General features: G+C 41.7%; 1 protein-coding gene across 2 annotated transcripts; it reads left to right on the top strand.

Annotated features, from left to right (window-relative positions):
• Positions 1 to 9153: 9153 nt before the first annotated feature.
• Positions 9154 to 24665, top strand: LOC122069414 (uncharacterized protein At4g28440-like). Of its 2 annotated transcripts, none has more exons than XM_042633427.1 (3): positions 9154 to 9298; positions 9878 to 10112; positions 24079 to 24665. In XM_042633427.1, the coding sequence occupies exons 2-3, from the start codon at positions 9890 to 9892 to the stop codon at positions 24267 to 24269; spliced, it is 414 nt and encodes a 137-aa protein (XP_042489361.1). In that variant the 5' UTR covers positions 9154 to 9298; positions 9878 to 9889; the 3' UTR covers positions 24270 to 24665. The 2 variants fall into 2 exon arrangements, with proteins under 2 accessions (XP_042489361.1, XP_042489360.1); XM_042633426.1 differs by having other exon boundaries at positions 9165 to 9298; positions 9856 to 10112.
• The last annotated feature ends 395 nt before the right edge of the window (positions 24666 to 25060 follow it).

The following is a 25060-nucleotide window of genomic DNA, read 5'->3' as shown; positions in this document are numbered from 1 at the left end:
GCCTCATTGCCAAGGGAATGGGCCTAGGATGTCCATTCCCCACATGGCAAATGGTACCGGGCTTGACAGGGAGGAAAGCTCAGTAGAGTGCTGCCGATGGACGGGGGCAAACATCTGGCACTTAACGTGCTTCCTGACGAATTCTTCTGCATCCCTCCTCATAGATGGCCAAAATAGGCCCTGCCTCAGCATTTTGTGGGCCAAGGCCCAGGCTCTGAGATGTTGGCCACATATCCCTTCATGTACTTCTTGGAGTGCGTACTTGGCGTCGATGAGGTTCAGGCATTTGAGGTATGGTGTGGTAAACCCTATCTTATATAATGTCTCGTCTTTTAGCATGAAGTGTGCTGACCGCATTTCTTATCTTCCTTCCCTCGTCCCCATCGTTTGGGAGTACACCTTTTAGGTACCTAATTATGGCATCCATTCAGCTGGGCCCGTTCTCGCCAACGGGTAACACCTCTTGGGGTCTTTCGATACTTGGTTGGGGTAACACTTCAAAATACACCGATCGTCTAAGGTCCGTGAAGTCAAAGGTGGGCAACTACGATAGTGCGTCTGCACTGGCATTCTCTTCTCGTGGCACCTACCTCACCTCGAACTCCTTGAAGGCTGTTATTCTCTCTCACACTATCTTTAAGTACTCAGCCATCCTGTTCTTTGGCTTCGTAGTCTCCATTCACCTGTTGTACCACGAGCTGTGAGTCACTGTGCACCACTAACTCCTGTAACATCAAAGTCCGTGCCAGATTAATTCTAGCTATTAACGCTTCGTACTCAGCTTTATTATTAGAGGCATCGAAGTCGAACCGGAGGGCATACTCGATCTTGAAACCGCGCTGTTGGAAGCACCATCCACGTACAATGTCCAAATCTTTTCTACCCGGGACTCGAAAAACTCCTAGGGATAATCAACGAGCGTTGTCTCGGCTATGAAGTCTGCTAGGGCCTATGCTTTTATTGCGATTCTCAGTTTGTACTAGATGTCAAATTCTCTCAACTCTATGGCCCAGTTTACTAGGTGGCTGGACATATCTGGTCTCTGCAGTATCTTCTTCAGGGGTTGTCCGTGAGCACGCATACCATGTGTGATTGAAAATAGAGCCTCAGCTTTCTTGCCACTGTTACCAGGGCGTACGCCACTTTCTCCGTCTTTCTGTATCTTGTTTCGGCATCCAACAGGGCTGGCTAACGTAATATATTGGCCGTTGTTATCTTCCTTCTTCCTTCGTCAGTACCGCGCTTACCGCCACTGCTGATACAGTAAGGTATCCCTGGCGTCTGGCTTCATCAGTAGCGGGGGTTTGGCCAAGTACTCCTTCAGTTGTTCAAAGGACTTTTCGCATTCCTCTGTCCATTCAAACTTTTTGGATCCCTTCAAGACTTTGAAGAAGTGGAGGCACTTGTCAGCTGACTGAGACATGAATCGTCCCAGAGCGGCGACTCTACCTATTAACTCTTGGACTTGCTTCACATTCTGTGGTGATCTCAAATCTCGAATGGCTTGTATTTTCACCGGATTGGCTTCAATTCCCTTCTTTGAGACAATAAAGCCGAGAAATTTTTCCGATGCTACTCCGAATGCGCACTTTGTCGGGTTCAGCTTCATGCCGTACTGCCTCAGCACCTGAAACACCTTTTCTAAGTCTCGAATATGGTGTTCTGCCTTCAGGATTTTCACAAGCATATCATCCACGTATACCTTCATGGTTTTTTCGATCATCTCATTGAAGATCTTATTCACCAACCTTTGATAGGTGGCCCCTGCGTTTTTTAGCCTGAAGAGCATGACTTCATAGCAGTACAATCTCCCCTCGGTCACGAAGGATGTCTTCGGGACATCAGCCTTAGACATCTTGATCTGATTGTACCCCGAGTACGCATCCATGAAGCTTAGTGCCTTGTGTCCTGCTGTGACATTGATGAGGAGTTTTATCTTCAGTAGGGGGTAGCCATCGTTTAGGCAGGCCTTGTTCAGATCTGTGAAGTCGATACGGATCCTCCACTTCCCATTTGCCTTCAGGACCATCACCACGTTGGATATCCACTCCGGGTATTGGATTTCACGGATGAACTGGGCCTTCAACAACTTCTCTACCTCTTCATCTATCTTCTATTGCCTTTCGTGGGCTAAGGTCCTCTTCTTCTGTTGTACCAGCTTCTTAGTCGTGTTGACACTCAGATGATGCTCTATTACTTCTCGATCTATTCTAGGCATGTATAAGGCTGACCAGGCAAAGTCGTCAGAATATTCTCGGAGGAATGAGATGAGTTTTTCTCATTGTTTCCTTGGCATTGTAGCCCCCACTTGGAATTGGCTAGTGTTATCCCCCTCTTCGGCTTCAACTTGTATCAACTCCTCAGCCGGTTCCCCCCTTTGATAACTGGTGTCATTGCGTAGATCTTCTATCGGGAGCGTCTCGCCCGCCTTTTCTTTTCCCCACAAGTTGGTGGCGTAGCGCTTCCGGGATGCCTCCTGATCGCTTTGACACTCACCGACACCGTTCTTAGTTGGGAACTTCATCTTGAGGTGTGGTGTGGAGACTGTTGGGTCCTGATTGACACTGAGAGGGGGGTGAATCAGTGTGCCAAATATTTTTTCATTTTTCAGCTATACCCCTGATGTGGCAATCACTATTTGCACTTCAATAGCACAGTCTACTGATGCTGCCTAGAGCTGCTATCTATAATATTAACCATTCTTACTGTTGTACGGAATTTACTCACATAACCTGTATTGCTGCCCAGAGCTGTCTCATAAACCTCACACGGTAATCACTGTCACATACATACACAGTCGTATGCACATCCACACTGCACCACCAAGTGGTCAGGTCTACCAGATGTACACACCCATTTTACAGCCAAACACTCCAATCCATAATACAAATACGAGCATACACATCTACAACACAAGAAATATGTGTTTCGACCAGTTGCCTACATGCATGGAGTAATGCCCACTATCGGGCTCAGTATTTACTCAATACTAATTATGACTGTACCCATAGCCAAGGGAACAGATTCCCAGTTTCCACCAATGATATACAATGGCTAGGTCTTCACCCTAGTTTTCTCATAATGATATGAGAGGCCGCACCCACGGCAAATAGGTTTAGGTAGTTGTAACTACCAATGAACACACAGCCCTTGTGTCCAGCACCAACTGAACACCAAAAAAAATAAAGTTGGACTTATAACAATACCCTATAGTGAAGCACTCATACATGCAAATTTTCCCTCAAATAGACTATAACTATCACTTAGGCATTTTATCAAACATCTTGCCTACAATGATTTAGAACAATGGAAATTTGGCAAAAGTGAGGTTACCTTGGCAAGGAGTAACCGTCGGAGATGCAATAATATCGATCTCCACTTGATGTGGACCATAATCACATTGTCTCGGTGCCGCCAATACTTCAACCCCAGTTGGCACTTGGGTTTCTTGAAGCAACTCGCAAGAACCAAATTCTAGGTTCTTATTCTTCTTCTTTCTTTTATCCTTGTCTTTACTATCATGGAGCAACAATGGCATTCACATTCACACACACACACTCCTCTCTCTCTCTCTCTCTCTCTCTCTCTCTCTCTCTCTCTTTTAGTCTTCCTTAAGCTTTAATGGGGAAATAGTATTCTCAACAAGAACCATCAAACTCCATTAATTGGATTTGAAAAAATCTCTCTTGAGAGGCATTCAAGACACACACAAAGAGAGGGAAAAACTTCTTCTCTATTTCCCTCTTCTTCTCTTCTCTTCCATTTTCTTTTTCTTTCTCTTGGCAACAACCAATAGAGCTTACTACCTTGGTTTCCAGCAGCTTCCTAAGCCTCTAATGGGGGCTATGGATGAAGTGCAAGAGGATGGAAGTCTTTCATTCAAACCCTTAGCCTTCCATGAGCTTCAACTCATTTTTTCGACCACCTCAACAACCCCTTTTCCTGATTTCTTTCCTTTGGTATGTAGACTCGGAGAGATGAAGAATCTCCAACTTGAATCACCCAAATCCGAGTTAAAATGAGGGAGATATGACCATTTGAAGTTAAAGTAATGAGATAGCCTAAAATGGAATCTTCGTAGGGGTGGCGTAGGCTACACCGGCGGCGTGCGCAACAAGGGCGAAATCTGACCGTAGATCTCATATAAAAGATCTTAAACTCTAAGCCGTCCGATTAAACCAATGGATAATAGATCCAAACCATTAGATTTGTATTTTGATGATATCATCATGACGTAGGCGCTGACATCGTCAGAAGTGTTGTCGACCACAGATTGGCTACATCAGCGTATATTTCGGATCTATGTCGGCTTAACCCATAAAGGAGAATCATTTATAGACCATTAGATCTGGATCTATAAGATCTACTTGATCAAGATCTAAGGGATTGGAATCTAAGCTTCGGCAATGATGCACATGCGACACACACTAGTCAATGCAATATGGTGTAGCGCCAGACCATCATATCTAATACACTCCACCAATGAAAAGCCTCGGATAAGCATTTTCAACGCAAGCTCTTGTACGAACCATCAGATCGGAATTTGACCGACGTGGCTCAATCTGAGCCGTGTATTAAGGATCCCTCTGATTCTCTTATATACACATAAGCCCCTGCTTCTATAAACTTTAATGCCAAAAACCCCTTATCAACTCAGACCTTTAAAACCTTAAAATTACACAAAAGCCCTTGAAATTTCAAAATTAAAATCCAGAAAATCCACCCAACACCGAGAACATCTGTTGATTTTCTAGTTCGGATTTTTGAACCGGCTTCACGGAAACACTTATAACTTTTTCATATGATATCTGATCGAGATGAAACAAAGTGCGTTGGAACCATAACTGGATGCTCTACGGCTTTTCAGAAGACTTAATCGTCTGACTCAGCCATGTAAAAAGATCAAAATGCACCTATACCTTTCCAATGACGTAAATTTCTCATACAGAATTGAAATGTGATGAAATCAAAACCATTGGAAAAATTGGATTTTTGTCGTATTGTTACATGGAGAACACTTCCTTTAAAAAAGTCATCTTCAATGCCGTAACTGCCCTCGACTGCCACAAATGCCGTAACTTCTTCATACGGTATCAGAATGTGACAAAATCAAATACACTGGACTAGGTAAATTACAATCTATCTTTTTCATGAAGAACCAATCATCCAAAAATGTCATTTTCAATACCAAAAATGCCCCTGAGTTTAAATAGGATAATTTTTTCAGTTTTGACCCAGAAACCCGCACCACCTATTAATGATGTATTAAACCACTCCATGCATACCAAGCGGCTTTGTTATCTCATTGGTGACACTGGACGCTGCCATAACATCATTTTCATCCATGTCATCTAAACTGGCCACGTCATCACTGCCACGTGGCCAGGTTGCCAACAAGGACAACCATAAAACAACAGAGACGACAGCCTTTAGTAGGTTTAAACCAACTTTCCCTAGTATGGTGTTGTACACCGAAGTAATGCCTACCACCAGGAAGTTGATCATGATTGTTACTTGGCAGTCTCTGGTGTCGGCTCTTACTGGCAACTCAATCGATCCCTTCACATTGACTGGGGTGTTGGAGAATCCTTGCAACAGGTGTTTAACCTTCTTCAGCCCTCCCTCGTCCAGGCCCATATTTTGGAAAGCCTCAAGGAACAGGATATCAGCTGAACTGTCATTATCCACCAAGATCATTTTTACTCTACAATTGGCTATGGTCATAGTGATTACCAGGGTGTCGTCGTGTGGCGTGTGCACTCCTTCCAGGTCGTCATCCGAGAAGGAAATAACCATCCCCGTCTTAGCCTTCTTGTTCGACCATTCAGCCACATGCACGCTTCTTACATAGGCTTTTGCTTTCCTGGCCGAAATTAAACTTTCTCCAGCTGCTAGGCCTCCACAGATTGTCACTATAACCCTAGTTGGGCTTTTATGATAGTCTTGGAGGTGATGGTCAGCTTCCTCGAGTGTCTGGTCCCTTTACCGTTCCTAATTGCCCCTACGGGCTGGCCCCCTTCTTTCATGGCGGCCTCTACCGTCTCTACGGTGGTTGTCCCTACAGTCATTACCATCTTGGACATCCTCCTTTTCGGGTTCTACGAATAGACCTAGGTATCCTCTTTGGATCATTCCTTCTATTTCCCCCTTCAAGTGCCAACAATCTTCGGTGTCGTGGCCGTGTCCCTGTGGAAGTGACAATATTTGTCCATATTGCATCTCTCAAGGTATCGTCCCATCTTCCCTGGCTACTTCATGGCTCTGGCATCTGGGGAGTCCTTTATCTGCATTAGCACATCCGTTCGTTTCTAATTCAGGTGTTCGTATTTCTCGAACTTCTTCGGTGGGCTGGGTGCCCGACCACGTTCGAACTTTCGTCTTTTGCTCTCTTCGGAAGGTTTGTCGTTGCCTCTTGAGATCCTTTTCCTCCCCGTCTTCTCTTCGGCTTCTTCATCAGCTTGAAGAGTTTCTTCCATCTGGATGTACTTATCACACCGAGCCCTCGACTCGGCTAGGTCCCTTGGTGTATGCTTTGCCAAAGATCTTTTTAGCTCTTTATCCTTGACGCCTCCCAGCAAGGTTGTGAACTCTTCTTTCTAGTCCAGACCTCTGATCGTGATCTTCTCCTGCTGGAAGCACTTCATGTAGTTTCACAGTGACTCTCCTTCATGTTGTTTGATGTTGGTCAGGTTCAACGTGGTCTTCTGAAGGGGTTGGCTACTGGAGAATCCCTTGGCAAAGAAGTAACTTAAATCGCTGAAGCTGTGCATCGATTTCGTCGGCAAGCGATTGTACCATAACCTTGCCGCTCCTCTGAACGTCAAAGGTAAGGCGCGACACATGATGTTTTTCGAGACTTGATGGAATTGTATAGCAACCTTGAAGCCTTCCAGATGATCGACAGGGTCTCCAGACCCATCGTAGGTGTCGTATTTGGGCAGACGAAAACCGACCGGGAGCGGATCCCTCATAACCTCATCAGCTAGAGCCGTGTCATTAGTGAGGTCTGGATCGTAAGTTCCTGTATGGTTTTCTGCTACCTTCCGGATCTCATCTTTCAGGTCTAGGATCATCTGCTTCAACCCTGAGTCCTCATGTCTCTGTCCGTCTCCTTAGCGTGGTTCCCCATGCCTGGCCCCGGCGGTGCTCCGCGTCCTTTCTTCAGGTGGGGGCTTTCCCTCCTTGCTCGGTTTCGAGGATTCCGATCGGACCTTATCGATCCTATACTACTCCAGTCCTCGTCTTGAGCTCGCTCTGGCTGGATATGGGGGCCTTGCGATGCTCCATCGGTCTTCTGAGAGACTGCTTTGGAGACTTCCTTCATTGCCTCAGCCATTTGCTCATACTTCTCCTGAAGGGCTTCGAACTGCTCCCGTATCACATATTCCTACACCCTAGGAGGGGGTGGAGGATTACTATCTCTACGCATCGAATATCCGACCGAACGCTGGTCCCTCATGGAACCTTCCTGATCATCATTTCCCCGTTCTTCACTGATTTTTGTCGAGGGAGGGAGCCCTCCTGAAGGTTCCTCCTCATCTATGTTTATACTCGGAGCTGCTCTTGTGTTTCTTACGATTGTAGATTTTCCCCACCATTACTGTCGTTCCTATGGATGGCGCCAATCTGTTGTTGCCGAAAATCCGTATGAGTTGATCCTGCACAAGCACAAAAGGCAGAGGCCCGGAGGTATCTCCGGGATTAGTCCTCCAACGCCCAAGTTACAGACCGACAGAATAGTTTTTCACAGGAGTAATGGTGTGGGTCTATTCACTTACCTCTCCCCTCCTTTCGGGCTCTCTCTTATAGTGCTTAGGGTTTAGGGTTTCTTTTTGGGAGTCCCCCTCGGGTCCGCCTCTTTCCCTTTCTAAGTCCTACTCGGATATGTCCTATCCCCTTCGTGGGGAATTTTCCCCCTTTGGGTATCTTCTCTTCACGGGGTTTACGTGGTTAGAATCCTTGCAGCCTCTACCAGGTGGGCGGCACGTGTCCTTCCCTTGGATACCACTTGTTCTTACCTTACTGGGTAATTAATTTGGCCGTATCAGGTACAAATTTAAAATCGATTGGATCGGATCGGATTGGATCGGCCATTCAATTTGAAATTGAATGAGGTTTTTATGTATCGAATCCAACCAAGTTAAGCCAAGTTAGTCCGATATCCAACCGCATGAGGTCAACTCCAAAATTATTGAAATTGAAACCAATGGTGACTAATTCATACTCCAATACAGAGTTTTTAAACCTTGGGTTTCATTAAAGATGTCAAAAATTGGCCCCTATTAATAGATTCGATCTAAATCGATCGATTGAAGATCGAGACTTGGCCCAATTGATAACTAAACAGGTAGGCTCAAGCACCAATGATTAATAAACGAGTGTTTCAAGTGCAAAGAACTGGCCTGATAGTCACTCAAGCGGGACCGTTCGATAATCGTTTATAGTCTGAATAGGTAAAAATAACATGTTTAAAGGTAGATTATAACCCAATTAAGTTGAGGCTAAACAATAATCAAGTGATCGTAGAAACGTTTTCATGCCCTAGCCTAGTATCCACATCCTCTGTAGTGAGTGGTGAGGTGCGGTAAGCATTGGATAGTTGAGAGCATCTGGGCACGCATCTCAAGAGGCTCCCAACCACCCAATACTCACTACATCAGTGCAATCAGATGATTTTTCACACCCCAGCCTACAATGCTTGATTACCCAATTGAATGATAATCGTAAAACCTTGAATTAGTAAAGACTGATTAGGCCCAACTGAAACCAACCGGGCAGACCATTGACAACCCTAGCCCCGAATGTTTATTATGAAAAGAATTTTTTTTTCCCAACATTTGATTGACACAACCCATTGCGATTCCTATTCCTACCTATGCGGATCAGGAGGAAATGACGAAGCCCCAAAGTGGGTGTATTTGTAATTGCACGCTAATCTAAGTTGGATTACTCAACCCTAGCATATTTACAGTTATATCCTTCAATCCCTACAGATGATTGGCTTAAAAGGAATAATTCCTCCTAAGGCATGGGCTGTCTCGTCCATTTCCCTAGTCAAACAATTACCGAAATTCCTTTCCTTTCATAAGACCGGTCTCTGAAGTCCACATGTACGGTTGAGATATCACTGGTTGCTTGAAGATCGACGGTTACGAATATGGTAACATTTCATACTAAAGCTTTCGTCAATGGTCGCCAATCGCCACTTCTCATCCAGTTCCAGACAAACTCAAAGGATCTATCGAAAATTCCAGTTCGCGAATCCATTGTCACTGCGTTTCTCGCTCCTCCGACGAAGGTGAATATGACTGATGTGATTTAATTTTTTTACTTTTAATTGCAAATGGATCAGACAATGTTCTTCAATATCAGTTTGATCGATCTTAAAAACTAGGTTTTCGTTTGCGATAATCTGCTTATGTTACTTGTGGATCGGAATCTCATGTTCGGAGATTTCTTTTGTTTTCTGACATTGTCTAGATTTCTTAAAGGCGCTTTCATATTTTTTGGTTTTCTTTGGCGGGTGTAGGGTTTGTTATGCCTATTTTTTTCTTTCATTTTCATGTATTGATCCTTTAAAATCGTAAATTAGCCAGAATTCACGAAAAATTTGAGTGGGGAGAATCAGGATTATATACTCGCCTCAAATGCAAGAAATGCTTGTGAAATGTAGAATTTTGAGTGACGAAAGACTGAGAAATTCACTCTTTCAGTTGGAATTTATCATTTTTTTTAGTCTGGAATTTCTCTCTCTTACATTCTTGCTTTAGGTTCTGATATTGTTGATTTTGGATTACTTTGGTTGCTCTTTTGATGTTTTAATTTTTGTTCTGATGCCGCATATTCCTCTGAAAGGTTCTTAAATTGGGTTCCCAAGGTTGCTTTATAAATGGCAGACGCAAAACCTGGAATGAGGAAGCCAGTGTTCACCAAGGTTGATCAACTTCGGCCAGGAACCAGCGGACACACACTTACGGTGAAGGTGGTGAGTTCGAAGATGGTGTTGCAGAAAGTCCGCCCTGATGGGCCCCAAGTACGTCAGATGCGAATAGCGGAATGCTTGGTTGGAGATGAAACTGGAATTATTGTTTTTACAGCCAGGAATGACCAAGGTAATGTTTCTGTAGTTGATAACTACCTTATTGCAAGGTCTAAATCCTGTAATTGTATCATGGCTTGGGCTGGAATGACCAAATCGTATGGAAATTTTAGTCATGCACCATGGACATAATCATAGTCCAGAATTTCTACTTTATTTTAGTTTTTAGTTCTCTTATATGATTCTGCTGCTATGGTTTTTCATTTTGCTTCCCAGGAATTTTTGAGTTCAGTCTCATTCTTCAAGCATTATGTGATCTTGTTGAAGCTATACAGTACAGTATGTCTAGGACTTGCAGTTGAATGAACTTGGATTGGTTAAGGGTAGATCCATAGCAAGGTTCAACTCTATTGGGCCCAAATGCATAAGACTGGATTCAGTTGGCTTGTAGTAGCCTGAAAATATTTCTAAGAATTAGTTGTATATTCCACCCATATCATCTCCAATGCGATGAGTTGTTTAAGGTAAAAAAAGAAAAAACATTTATAGCGATACAGCCATTTTTAAGTATCGGCATTGGACCAGATGCAACTGTTGATCTGTATATGGATTGGGGATTGACAGATGCCGATCCATTGGATAGTGTACAGATGCCGATCCATTGGGAAGAAAAAACATTTTGCTTCCCAGGAATTGATTACCTAAGTAAATAAACAAGTGGGATCGCACAGAACTTGCTTTGTGGCCCATGAGCTGCCAAATCACAATACTCACAAATCTTACAAGTTGTTCTACTGTTATACTTGTGAATCTGATTATATCTCTTGTCCCATATCCTCCGCAACAAGATCTTCATAAGAGTATTTGTCAAGAAAATTCCCCATCCCCTGGCACCCTCCAAAACCAAGCTAGGTCAAGAATTCCTAATTCCTCGGGGAAATTCCCCCCGGATACCATCCAAAACCAAGCTAGGTCAAGAATGTCAAGGAAGATGGCTAGGCCAGCATACTCCAAAGAAGTCCCAAAAAAGGGTGCCATACCTCCTTCCAAAATTTCTTCTTCACTGAGATTAGGGGGGAACCTAGAGCCAATCCTGTAACTTATTGAATAACAATACCATACTTAGACATGTCACCTGTCATTGTTAGATGGTATCTTTACCCAATTATATGTATCATCTTCCCTGGACATTTTTGCATGGTGTGTCATAAGGATGTTCTTTAAAATCTTATCTTCTGTTTGATTGGTCTACATTTATTGCACTGCACTTTATTTGCATTAACTAATCTTCTTGGTTCTTATTTGATGTACAACATCCAATTTGATATTCCTTACCGTACATTAAAACAAGACACTTTGGTTATTCTTTTATGGGGCACCTCTTTGTGCATATTGTGTTACTAGTTTTCATGCTCCTTTTTTTTTTTAACCAAGACACTTTGGATTATGGTTCCCTAGTGATGCGATCCCGAGGTCTGGAAACCTTGTCGGGTTTGCTTATGGGCCCACACAAGGAGTAGAAGGTTCAACAGATGATACATACACACAATTCGAGACTGAAAAAGATAAAATAACACAAGAAAAGGGATAGGTTTAGGTTTACTGATGAAGCCATGACGTCCGACCTAATTTGGAAGTAGCCCGCCTCTACTCAATGACTGAGCATTTGTTTGTCGTTTTTCTTCCCCCTTTCATTATCTCTTGCTTTAATATATAACATACACAAGGCTATGTAACTTCCCCCATAATCTCCACTACTACTCTTATAACTTCTCCCATCATCCACTAACAATAACTCTTCATAACTACATAAATAACCACATCAGAATTATATACAGGCTCAACTACATGAACTAGTTACCCAGTTACGTAGAATAGTAACTCCACCCTTGTGAGGTGGGACCCTTATGCATGTACCAACCGTCCCATTCGCGTAGCCAACCCTCTTATCCTCAGATGCATGTATCAGATTCCATTCCCCTTGAAGATCTTCAGGAAGCAACCAATTGTCCCTCATTGTTGAAGAAAGAAGCCTCAAATGGAGGAAACCAACAACCGTCAAATTATGGAAGTTGTTTAGGATTAGTTTTCTTTTTATTTTATACAAATTAGTTTATTAGTTAGTTACTTAATTATTTTCCTTTTAAGAGTCCAAGTTAGTTTCCTTTTATTTGTCTCTTGTTGGAGAAAGTAGTTAGTTTCCTAGTTATTTTTTAAGTTGTTAAGAGTTTCCCTATTTTAACTCAATTTTGTAATTAATGGCTATAAAGAGGCCATTGATTGAATGGAAAGACACTTTGATAAAAGTGCAAAGTGAGTGTGAACTCTTGGCTGAGAGAGCTGTTATTTGAGAGGGTGAGCTGCCTAAAATAGTGGGGTGAGATACCCAATCCAACCACTTCCTCCCCCCTTTCTAGTCCTCCATTGAATTCTCCCTTTACCCCTTTTATTTTCTGTTATTTAGTTATCAATTGTAAGGCTGTTGGGGTTATTACAGGACACAATCATAGCTGTTAGAGAAACAATGGGGAGCTGCCCCCAAATCAGAATTGATTGAAGCAAGGAGTTAGGGTTTTGGAAGACCAATCAAGTGGCCATATCTCCTAGGTCTGAAACCTGATCAGCAAGGCCTTTTGGGGCTCAATTCCAGGTCTCAAGTGAGACACTCGACCAAGCTTTGGTGTCCAGCTGAAGCTTCCATCCTCTGTTCTTGAAGATTTCTCAAGTTTCCTTATTTAAAGACCTAAGATCAAGAAGGTGCAGATTTCCCTAATCAGCTAACAGCTTTCCCAGATCTTTTGGGGTTTTATTTGTCATCATAGAAGAGAGACTCGACCATCTGGGGAGCTCCTTCTGAAGGTTGGATCATTCTCTGCAAGTTCTTCTTCAAATTTCCTACTTTAAGGTACTGGAATCAGGACTTGCTGGATCTCTCAAACAGCCATCAGTTTGCCAAGGTCTTTGGGATTTTCATCAGTACCATAGGGCCTCCATTTGATGCAAGTTTGAGCCCCATCAAAGGCTTCTACATCCAATCGCAGGTCTCCCTCCATTCTACTCTAGTCTGGGTTTTGGTTCTAAATCTGATTTCCAATTTTTTTCCTTATTGTGCTTAGTTTATTTGGAGCTTTGGGGAACATCATTAGGGGCTTATTGATCTCTCAATTACCCTTACATTAAATTGGTATCAAAGCACTGGCTGGAAGTTCCAACTCAGAACTTCAATCAAGATGCGACTTTAGGATAAGATTCCTAAGCTAGAGGCGGAATGAATATTGACAACTTGTAACTCAACTCTGCAGTCCACAACTCCAACCAGATCGAGGGGTCAACTTTGGTAGGATGAGTCGGATCGGGCTCTTCTACAATGTGCACACAATGACCCTTGTTTGTGCAACATTTGGTACAAATCCAACGGTGAGGAGATCTCAACCCATTATTTTTTTAAAACCACAACCCACTTTACCCGACAACCAGCGCTACTACCCTCATTCGTATCCTTCATCTTCGTCAAAGGGATATGAAACCCCATTTCAAATGTTTGAGCTAATCTCTACTTGGCTGCATATCTTCAAAACCCTATTCGTTCTAATCTTTATGAGTAGGTTAGAAGTAAGATTGTAAAATAGGAATGATTTTACCCTTGTTTTAGATTCCTTTCCTTAATTTATTGTCTTTCTAAATCTATAAATGAGGCTGTTTACGGGATATATGAGGAGCTAACAGGAATTTTGAATAGAACCGATTGGACAAAGAAGACCCATGTGGCCTTGATCCCATTTAGAATGTATAAGGCCGAGTCAAGTTGAGAGGAGTTGTAATATTGTAGTTCCTATGCGCTGGAGTTCTTTGTTTTCTAGTGTCTGGTGAAGTGTTGCCGCTTTGGTGCCACATTCTAACTTCGTTACATCTATTTGCTAGTGTTTGTGCTGCTCACAATATTCAAGGTAGTTGTCTTATGGTTTCTGTTGTTTTTGCTAATCTGTAATCTTAATGGTTCTTGCTGTTTACTTATTTAATTATCTTTTTTTTTCTGCTTAATTATTTTTAAGGAAAAAGCTATTTGAGCTGTGGGGTAGGGTACGCTATCACCTCTATGTCTATCTCTCTTCTCCTCAGAGAAAAAAAAAAGACCTCATTGCCTTCCAATGTATGACACTATTTTTCCGCACCTCATTGGTGTGCTTCTTTATGCCACTTGCTCAAAGAACCGTCTCCCTTATCTATTCTTCATGTAGTAGCTTTTTTGTTTTTTATTTTTTCTTCTTCTTTCTATTCTATAAGTCAAGTGTGACGTTATTATTCAATTCCTTTGGGTGGTTGATCTATTTTATGGCACAAACATTATCTTTATCATGCATCTGCTATGGATCTCATTCTTATTTAAAGATAATTGTGCCGTCAGATATGCAAAAGTATATATATATATATATCTCCGCTGCACACAGCTCCGTAGATGTATTGATATATACGATAACAACGACACCACCAAATACAAAGCCTTTTCCCAGCTAAATGGGATTGGCTACATGTATCCGCAAAAATATATGATAAAAGGAAAAAAGAAACAAAAGGGGAAAAGACAAAGCAATGTAATACCTTCGGGACATCCCACCTAAATGCGGTCGGCAGCATAGATCTAGATCTTTGCCCTCCAAACAACTCTGTTTAATGTCATACTAGGATCCAGACCTAGCCTCTGAATGTCTTTCCTTACCAACTCATCAATGGTCATTTTAGGCATACCCTAGCTCTTCTAGCTCCTTCCAATTTGATCTGATCACTCCACCTTACTAGAGCATCCCAAAGCCTCCGCTGAACATGGCCATACCACCTTAAGCGGCATTCTTAGAGCTTGTCCTAAATTGAGGCCACTCCCAATTCAGCTTTTACCCTGTTATTCCTCACTCAATCTCTCTTAGTTTTTCCGAACATCTATCTCAACATCCTCATCTCTGCTACACTCAGTTGATTTATGTTACGCTTCTTGACTGCCCAACACCGCCCCATACAATATAGCTAGTCTTACGAAAGTCCTGTAGAATTTTCCTTTAAGCTTTGGAGGAATACGTTGATCACACAACACTTCATATTCACCTCTCCACTTCATCTATTTTACTTTATTTTGTGAGAAACATCATAATCTTTCTCACCTTCCTTGTTTACGGTTGACCCCAAATATCTTAAATGGTTGTTTTGTGGAATCTCTTTCCTCTCAAATTTCACCACTTCGGTATCAGTCCTTGAACGACAAAATTTACACACCATGTACTCTGTTTTCATTTTACTTATCTTAAGACATCTTGATTCCAAGGTAGATGCAGATTAATCACCAAAAAAAGGCTTGTTTTATTAGGAATAAGCCTAGGGTTGGGTTCCATACATGTTGGGCTTTTGATCCGATATGTTTTGAGTGTGTTACGAACTCGGCCTGAGGACCTAGTGCAACTCCTTAATGACTCGCTTTGGTCGAGAATGCTTTCCCGAGCCAGCTGTCTTAACTCTCGGCTTACCCCTTTCTGTTTGTTCTTCCCTATCTTGTCAAGTAAAGAAAGAGATATGAAAGTCGATTATTTGGTTCTTCGAGGGAACCAGCCTCCAATAATCTAAGCCAAAGCTTGATAGATAATTTTTTCATCCCTTCATTACAAACTCAATACCAAATAAATAGCAACGTACTAAACTGATACCTCCTACAAACACTCCTTTTATTTAGCAGCTACTTCCCATACTCTATGGATGAACCGCCACCTCATTGCAACGTTCACATTGGATGAAACGGTCACCTTACCCACAATGATAACAACCCCACATTTCTTGCTTAAGACTCGGACTCTTAACCCATTACAAAGACTTATTCAAATAATAACCACCCCCATTAGTAGTAAGACTTGAGACTCCTAACTCAACCCCACTTAAGACTTCTAACTTAACTCCAATTACCACCTTATTCTGAGAACTATTCTATACGTGGCAATACGTGCACAACATTCCTTCCCCCTAAATCATACCCTTGTCCTCAAGGGTGACTTTAGGGAATCTCATCTTTAGATTTTCCCAATTTTCCCACGTTGCTTCTGCAGGCGCCAACCCCGTCCAATGTACTAGCACTTCCTCTCGTCTTTTTCGTACTCGGTGATCCAACAAAGCTTGAGGCTGAACGACCATGGCATCATCTATCTCTGAAATTTCAGGCAACTCCTTTTGTACTTGTGCACCTCCTCCCACCTTCTTCTTAAGGCACGATACATGAAACACCGGATGGATCTTTGACCCATGTGGCAACCGAAGCTTGTACGCTACTTGGCCCACCTTCTCAAGTACTTGAAATGGTCCATAATAGCGTGGCGATAACTTGAGGTTCCTTCGAAGTGCCGCTGAAGTTTGTCGATATGGTTGGAGGCGTAGGAACACGAAATCTCCCACATCAAAACACCTGTCTGTATGGTGACTGTCATACACCTTTTTCATTCGAGCTTGTGCCACCTGTAATTGCTCCTGAAGTTGTTTGAGAACTTGTTCACGATCCTTGAGCTCTTTATCCACCGAATCCACTTGAGTCGTCCCAGGGATGTATGATAATAGTGTCGGGGATGGACGACCATAGACTACTTCATAAGGCGTTTTCTTCGTCGCAGAATGTACGCTGGTATTATAACAATATTCAGCCCAAGGGATCCATCGGACCCATTCCTTTGGCTTATGACCGGTAAAACACCGCAAATACATCTCCACTGTCCGATTGACCACCTCCGTTTGTCCGTCCGTTTGAGGGTGATATGCTGATGAAAAATTGAATTTTGTACCCTGCAAATGGAACAATTCTTTCCAAAATTGACTAGTGAAAACTGGGTCCCTATCACAAACAATAGTCTTAGGCATTCCATACAATTTGAAAATTTGATCAAAGAATAATTGGGCCACTGAGGTGGCTGAATATGGATGGGAGATAGGGCAGAAACGTGCAAATTTTGAAAGCTGATCTACCACCACGAATATTGTAGATTTTCCCCTTGAACTTGGGAGTCCGTCTATAAAATCCATGGAAATATCAGTCCATACTTGGGTAGGGATTGGAAGTGGTTGGAGTAAACCCGCAGGTAAAGTATTCTCCCATTTATGCCGTTGACACGTATCACACTGCTTTATATGTTCCCTGATTTTTCTCCTCATTCCACTCCAATAAAAAACAGATTTTATCCTTTGGAGAGTTTTGAGATAACCCTCATGGGTGCTTGAGTGGAATTCCTCCACAATAGTAGGAATCAGGAGAGAATCTGCCAGCAAATAGATTTTGTTTTTAAAAAACAAAATCCCCTCACGGTAACTCCACGGTCCCACCGCTTCCCCTTCTTGTATTCGTTTCTTAATTTCCTGCAATTCTGGAATATTCTCCACCTCTTCTCGGATTGGGTCAACCCAACATGGAACGGGGCTGGTGATAGCATAATTTTCTCCCTTTTCATCTCTCCTAGATAGCGCGTCTGCCACCACGTTTTCCTTCCCCGCTTTGTGAGAAATCAAAAAATCATAACCCATTAACTTGACTAGCCATTTTTGTTGGGCCGGTGTGGTAATCTTTTAATCCCATAAATACTTCAAGCTTCTTTGGTCTGTTCTCACAATAAATTGTTGACCCAATAAATAATGCCTCCATCGTTGGATTGCGAGGACCAATGCCAGCATTTCTTTTTCATAAGTAGATAAAAATAAATTTTTACCGTGTAATGCATGACTAAAGAAAGCTATTGGCCGGTTTTCTTGCATCAAAACTCCTCCAATGCCCGATCCAGAAGCATCACACTCAATCACGAATGGTTGAGAAAAATTTGGAAGTGCCAAAACAGGAGTTTGTGTCATGATTTGTTTAAGTGCCACAAAGGCTTCTTCAGATCGTGGCTCCCAGTTGAAGCCTCCCTTCTTTAACATGTTGGTGAGTGGAGCGGCGATTTTCCCATAATGTTGGATAAATTTACGGTAATAGCCAGTCAATCCCAAGAATCCCCGTAATGCCTTCACAGATTGCGGTTTGGGCCACTCAAGCATTGCCGTTATCTTTTCTGGGTCCACTGAGACTCCCTCATTACTGATAATGTGCCCCAAGTATTTCACCTGTGCTTGACAAAAACTACATTTTTCTCTTTTTGCATACAATTGGTGAGATCTCAAAATAGAAAAAATATTTCCCACATGCTCCAAATGCTCATCCCAAGTCTTACTATAAATTAAAATGTCGTCAAAAAACACCAATAAAGACTTACAGAGATACTCTTTGAAAATAGAATTCATTAGAGCTTGAAAAGTTGAAGGGGCATTCGTCAATCCAAATGGCATCACCAAATATTCATAGTGCCCATGGTGCGTGCGGAATGCCGTCTTCTCAACATCCCCCGGGTGCATGCGAATTTGGTGATAACCCGATCTTAAATCGAGTTTAGTAAAATAATTAGCCCCATGTAACTCGTCCAACAATTCGTCGATCATAGGCATAGGAAATTTATCTTTTACTGTTGACTGGTTAAGCATTCTGTAATCCACGCACATACGCCATGAGTTGTCTTGTTTCTTAACGAGCAAGACAGGTGAAGAATATGGACTAGTGCTTGGACGAATTACGCCTGTCTTTAATAAATCTGCCACCACCTTCTCAATCTCATTCTTTTGGAAATGAGGGTAACGGTAAGGACGGACAGAGACCGGGCCACTTCCTTTTTTTAACGGGATTCTATGATCTTGAGCACGCTGAGGAGGGAGTCCCTTTGGCTCTTGGAACACGTCCTCATAAGATTGCAATAGCTGCTGAAAATTGGAATTAGTACAACCATTAGAAGTATGAGAATGAGACAAATCAGTATCATGATTGTCATGCAATGATAGTGAATAAATGTGGAGTAAGTGCCCTTCTTTTTTTTTTTGAAATTCCTTTTCAAATTCAGCTCCATCCACTACTTTATTTGAAGGTGATTTCAATCCACGTAGCTCCACCAATTGTCCACCCATGTTGAATGACATTCTCAATTTTGTGAAGTCCCATAAAATCGGACCCAACGTGCTCAACCATTGGGCTCCTAGGACAGCGTCGTATCCCTCCAATAGTAATAGATAAAGATCTACTACAATTGGGATTCCTTGTAGAGTCATATTCACCCCCTTGCAACGTCCTGAGCTTTTCAACTTTTCCCCATTGGCCACTGCAACTTCAAATTTTCCTTCACCATTAGGAACCAACCCCATTTTGTTAGCGATATGAGTATTTAGAAAATTATGGGTACTACCCGAATCAATCAGAAAAGTTACCCTTTTTTGACCCAACCTCCCTTGGACTTACATGGTTTGAGGATTCCGTGCTCCTGAGATGGCATGGATAGATATTTCTGGCACTTCGTCTTCTGATTCTTCAATCACAGCAACCTCATCTTCTTCACCTTCTGATCCTATGCCTTCAATTAAAAAGAACTTTTTACAACGGTGGCCGGGGTTCCATTTCTCATTGCAGTTGAAGCACAAGCCCTTGGATCGTCGCTTGCTTAATTCAGTTGGTGACATTTTTTTGATTGGCATGGTGGAGCGACTTGAACTGGGTGGGTTTGTGAAGATCTTTCTTGGCTCCGTTGGTGCTGCACGCTTTATAGATTGAATCTTGGCCTCATAAAGGCGGGCAAGCCCAATTGCAGTTGACAAGCTCATGGGTTTACAAGCTTGGACATCCACCTTCAAGCTATCCTTGAGCCCACTAATAAAACAACCCACTTGTTGTTCTTGTGTCAATCGACCCGCCCGAATCAGCAACCTTTTGAATTGGGTTTGATATTCTTTAACTGTTCCTACTTGTTGTAACTTAGTTAGGTCTCCAAAAAAATCTTGGAATTGAGTTGGACCATACCTCACGTGAAGGGCCTCCTTAAAAGTCTGCCATGGAATAGTTCCTTGCTCTTCTTTCATGAGCTGAAACCATACTTGTGCATCACCTTCCAAATTGAAGGCAGCTAATAGAACTTTCTCTTCCTCGATCGTATGGTGGAAGTCAAAAAATTGCTCAGCACGGCAAATCCAACTTGTAGGATCCTCTTGTCCGTTAAACCGAGGAAAATCTATCTTCGCCATTTTGGGAAGATATGATCCAACGGTTCCACTTGTTGTCCCCGGGTGGTTTCCGCCATGAGTGTGACCCCCATTTTGACGTGGCTGATTTTGAGAGGACTCCCCATGCTCTCTGTTGCCCGACACATTGTCCAACCTTGTATTGACGGCCGCAAAGAGTTGTTGCATTGAGTCCATCATCTCCTTAAATTTTTGATCCTGTGTCACTGCCAAGTTACCCATATCGGTTTCCAATTGTCCGGGCCGTTGCTCGGTAGAGCCTGGCGCTGATACCATTTTGTTACGAACTCGGCCTGAGGACCTAGTGCAACTCCTTAATGACTCGCTTTGGTCGAGAATGTTTTCCCGAGCCAGCTGTCTTAACTCTCGGCTTACCCCTTTCTGTTTGTTCTTCCCTATCTTGTCAAGTAAAGAAAGATATGAAAGTCGATTATTTGGTTCTTCGAGGGAACCAGCCTCCAATAATCTAAGCCAAAGCTTGATAGATAATTTTTTCATCCCTTCATTACAAACTCAATACCAAATAAATAGCAACGTACTAAACTGATACCTCCTACAAACACTCCTTTTATTTAGCAGCTACTTCCCATACTCTATGGATGAACCGCCACCTCATTGCAACGTTCACATTGGATGAAACGGTCACCTTACCCACAATGATAACAACCCCACATTTCTTGCTTAAGACTCGGACTCTTAACCCATTACAAAGACTTATTCAAATAATAACCACCCCCATTAGTAGTAAGACTTAAGACTCCTAACTCAACTCCACTTAAGACTTCTAACTTAACTCCAATTACCACCTTATTCTGAGAACTATTCTATATGTGGCAATACGTGCACAACAGAGTGTAATAGACCACTTTTATGGGTCTAAAAAGGGGGCTCTAAGGATGCATACGGGATTACTAGTTAGTTTCCATTTTTGTTAGTTTCCTTTTTAGTTTGGTTTGATTTAAGTTATATTTACGTAGGAGTCAAGTTATTAATTGAGTCAAGTCATTAGTAGTTAGTTTCCTTTTTCAACTAGTTTCTAATTTCAGTTTTTAGTATCTATTTTATTAGGAGAATATTTGGTTTCCTTTTTGAGGAACCTTTTATTTTGTAATTCCCTCCCTCATCAACATTATAAATAAAGAAAAGGAGGCTCCTAAAGCTTAGATGAATTTGATGAATGAAAAAAAGAAGCTTGTTGCTATGTCTCTGTTGGGACTGTTGTGTGTTTGATCACAGTGGAAGGGAGTGGTGTTTGATCCATTCGACTCCTTGCGGTGGGAATCCCGGGAGGATTTGCTACAAGTGTTTTCTTTCTTCTTCAAGGTTACTATAAGGGTCCATTACTATTCTATCAAACCAGGTATTTTCTCTTTTCTCAGTTCTGTCTAGAGAAGATAGGATCGATTGGGTCAGTGTTCTGGTTCTGTCCAGATCAACCCAGCCGACAGTTTGGCCTGATGTTTTGAGTGAAGGGTCCCTGCAACTAGGGAAGAACTCGACCCCCACCTGGTGGTCAGATGAAGCCTGATTCTGGAGTTACTAAAATTCACCATCTTCTTCTCTTTTAGTGACCTGCCATACCCAGTATTGAGATCGATTGGACTGGTTTGAACCCTGTTGTTGTGTTAGGCTTTGATTCATGGATTACAGTTGTTTTTGAATCTAATTGAACTACTTTCAGCCCCTAGTTTAGTCCTAAGGGTTTGCTGCTGTTGTGATCTGATTGGTACTGCCATATTGAAATCGATGGCCTGCTGGACTTCTTGTATCATTCTGATTTTCTGTTATGTTGTTGGGCTGGTTATGGTTGCTCTTTGATTAAAAGTTCCTGTAGTTTGAGACTTGGTTAGACTCTCTACCCTGGTCTATATTAGTAGATCTCTATAACCCCAACTTATCATTAATTTTTGCCATTGTCTCGTCCATTAGAACGATATCATGGGCAAAAAGTATACACCACGGAACCTCCCCTTGAATGTTCTTGGTTAAATCACCCATGATAAGTGTAAATAGATAAGGACTTAAGGCAGATCCTTGATGTCACCCAATGGTGATTAGGAACTCACTACCATGACCTTCCATATTTCTCACACTTGTCAACAGGTCCTTGTACATGGCTTAATTATGTCCACATAGTTACTAGCCACCCCTTTCCTTTCCAATGCATGCCAGGTTAGTTCTCTGGGGACTTTGTCGTAGGCCTTTTATAGGCAAGGTTCGAAATCTCGTTTCGTTGTTTCGGTGGTTTTAGAACCACCAAAATCTTGGCGAGTTGGGTTTTTTTTTTTTAATTCGGTTGACTATTTCGGTGGTCAAACGACCATATTATGACTTGAAACTTGGTGGGGAGCTTATTTTAAGGTTAATAAACATTCTTAGAACTTGAATTTGCAAAAATATTTGAATATGAGAATGTTTTAGAGTTGCACCTTTGTTTGACAGCAACCGTCGAACTATTTTGGAGATTTTATGAAATATTGCTAAAATAAGATATTATATGATAGTAAAATAAGTAAATAATGCATCTAAGCCATGATCAAAACATACCTCAACATTAATTAACTAATATTTAGTACATGATTAACTATATTAACCCTAAAAAAATTCATTTTATGTTGAAGGAAAATATATTTTTTAAACCAGAAAAAAATATATATTTATGGACAAAAAAAAAAAAATTTGACTCTGTGAGGTCATAGATCGGCTTCTAGTGTCTAACATATAAAAAATCTAGCCCTATCCAACATGTATTTATGTTACTATTTAAAAAAAATGGTTTTGGGGAAAGTGGGTTACCTTTCCAAAGCTTGAAATGTGTAGATCTTCAAGGCAATAGATGTGATGATGTGGCAAATTAGTGAACAATGGAGTGATTTTGTGTTCAAATGCAAGGAAGAGCCAAAATTTCGCCGAGACAGTCAAGTTGGAGTCGAAATTTCGATTTCCTCCCAACGAGATTTGAGTATTTATAAGCCTTGGGTGGTACTGTTTCAGTGAGATGGCGAAATTTCGACTGAGATGATTACCTGTATGTAATTCGTAGCACATCTCGACTTGGTAAAAAAAAAGAAATTTCCGACCATGTTTCTAAGATGATGAAGATCATATAAAGATCCTTCTTGTAGGTTCTAGCTTTTTCCATGAACTTCCATAGTAGGTAATCACTTCCGTCGTGGATTTCCCTGGCATAAAATTGAATTGGTTCCCCAAAATACTAGATTCTCTTCTAATTCGGACCTCGATAACCTTCTCCCATAATCTGATAGAATGACTCATAAGTTTTATGCTTCTATAGTTATTGCAGCTCTGTATATTGCTTTTATTTTTGTAAATTGGTATTACAATACTTCTTCTCCATTCGTCGGGCATCATTCTCGTGCTCATAATCTTGTTAAACAATTTGGTTAGTTAAGCAATCCCACATAAACCCACACTCTTTCACACTTCAATTGGTACCTCATCCAGGCCTAGTGTTTTACCTACTTTCATGTTTTCTTAGCTATTAAAAGAGCTTAATAATGACAAAGCAGGTTCAGCTAAGTAATCAGTATAGGAAATTACCAGAGACAATTTTGGATTAACAGAACACAGAATTGATACTGTTTCCAGATGTGGATAACAGAGAAGGAAAGAAACCAGATACAGAATAGTAAAATGTAAGTTCAGAAACAGGTTTCTGTCTTATGGCAAGAAATCAACTGAAGATAGGTTTCAGATGTAAGATCAGAAAGTAAGAAAATAAAATATAACTGGCCCACAATTTTGACGGGACTGTATTCCTACTAACCTAGGAATCTAGCACATGCTGCTAGTTCCTCTTCCTCTTCTTACTTATGATAGGTACTGAATCAGAAGGCTTGAATCATTATTCCTATGTTCTTGTATTTTTTTTATATTATTTTAAGTTGCATATTGTGAACAAGATGTTTTTTTCCCAGTGGATTTGATGAAAGCTGATACAACTGTAATCCTGCGTAATGCGAAAATCGACATGTTCAAGGGTTCAATGAGGCTTGCTGTAGACAAGTGGGGCCGTGTTGAAGTGACTGAACCAGCGAGCTTCACTGTGAAGGAAGATAACAACCTGTCGCTGGTGGAATATGAATTGGTGAATGTTGTTGAAGAGTGACTTGTGTGAATCAGTTGCTTCCCCCTCTGAAGAAAATCAAATGAAGTGAGATGTGAATGTGATTTTTTTTGAGGTCGGCAATATGTTGTTTTCCTGGGCATCTGGCTCTTTGTTGCCTGGGAAAATTCTCTTCTAGGAAATCTTGAAGCTACTACTACTGAAGGGAGTCGGGTTATACCTAAGCTGTGACACCTGACTGATGACAAGTCATCTGCCAAGAGCAGTTGTTTTATGGAGTGCTTTCCTGTTGATCTTAGGACCAGAATTATCAGTAATGAGATTAATGTATATGAATGTTCCACAAGTGTAGTACTTCAATTTCATGCTCTAACATGGATCTTCCTTCCCCCTGCCTGTTATGGCCACAGTTATTTCAGCGTTTTAATGTTTTTTGTAGACTGCTCTCACTTCTTTGCAGCTATTCATTTTCTTCATGGGGTAAAACATAAGCTTCTTGATGAGTATGCCAATCAAGTTCGCTTAATTTGTGGAGTGCTAGCAGCCTAGCACTGTGACGATGATCATGCCCGTGCTAATCCTTAGACTATCACGCTGCTTGCATTATGGACCTAACTGTACTGAGTAGATGGATCTGCGACCATCGATGCTGGTATTTCTCTAAATTGGTTTTTGAGGGCTTCTCCAGTGCCTGCTTCCTGCAAGGGATGTGCGTATTCTGAGTGTATGCATTGATTGGTTTAGAGTCTTTATGCACATCGTATAACTGGTTTTCAGCCAGATCCTTGGCATCGCAGCTGCAGGTATTCCTAAACAAATGTAGCGCAGGGTGA

The sequence above is a fragment of the Macadamia integrifolia genome, unplaced genomic scaffold (genome assembly GCF_013358625.1).
Source record: "Macadamia integrifolia cultivar HAES 741 unplaced genomic scaffold, SCU_Mint_v3 scaffold602, whole genome shotgun sequence".
Classification (NCBI taxonomy): Eukaryota; Viridiplantae; Streptophyta; class Magnoliopsida; order Proteales; family Proteaceae; genus Macadamia; species Macadamia integrifolia.
The sequence above is the reverse complement of the archived record's forward strand: the minus strand, read 5'-3'. Positions and strand labels throughout refer to the sequence as shown.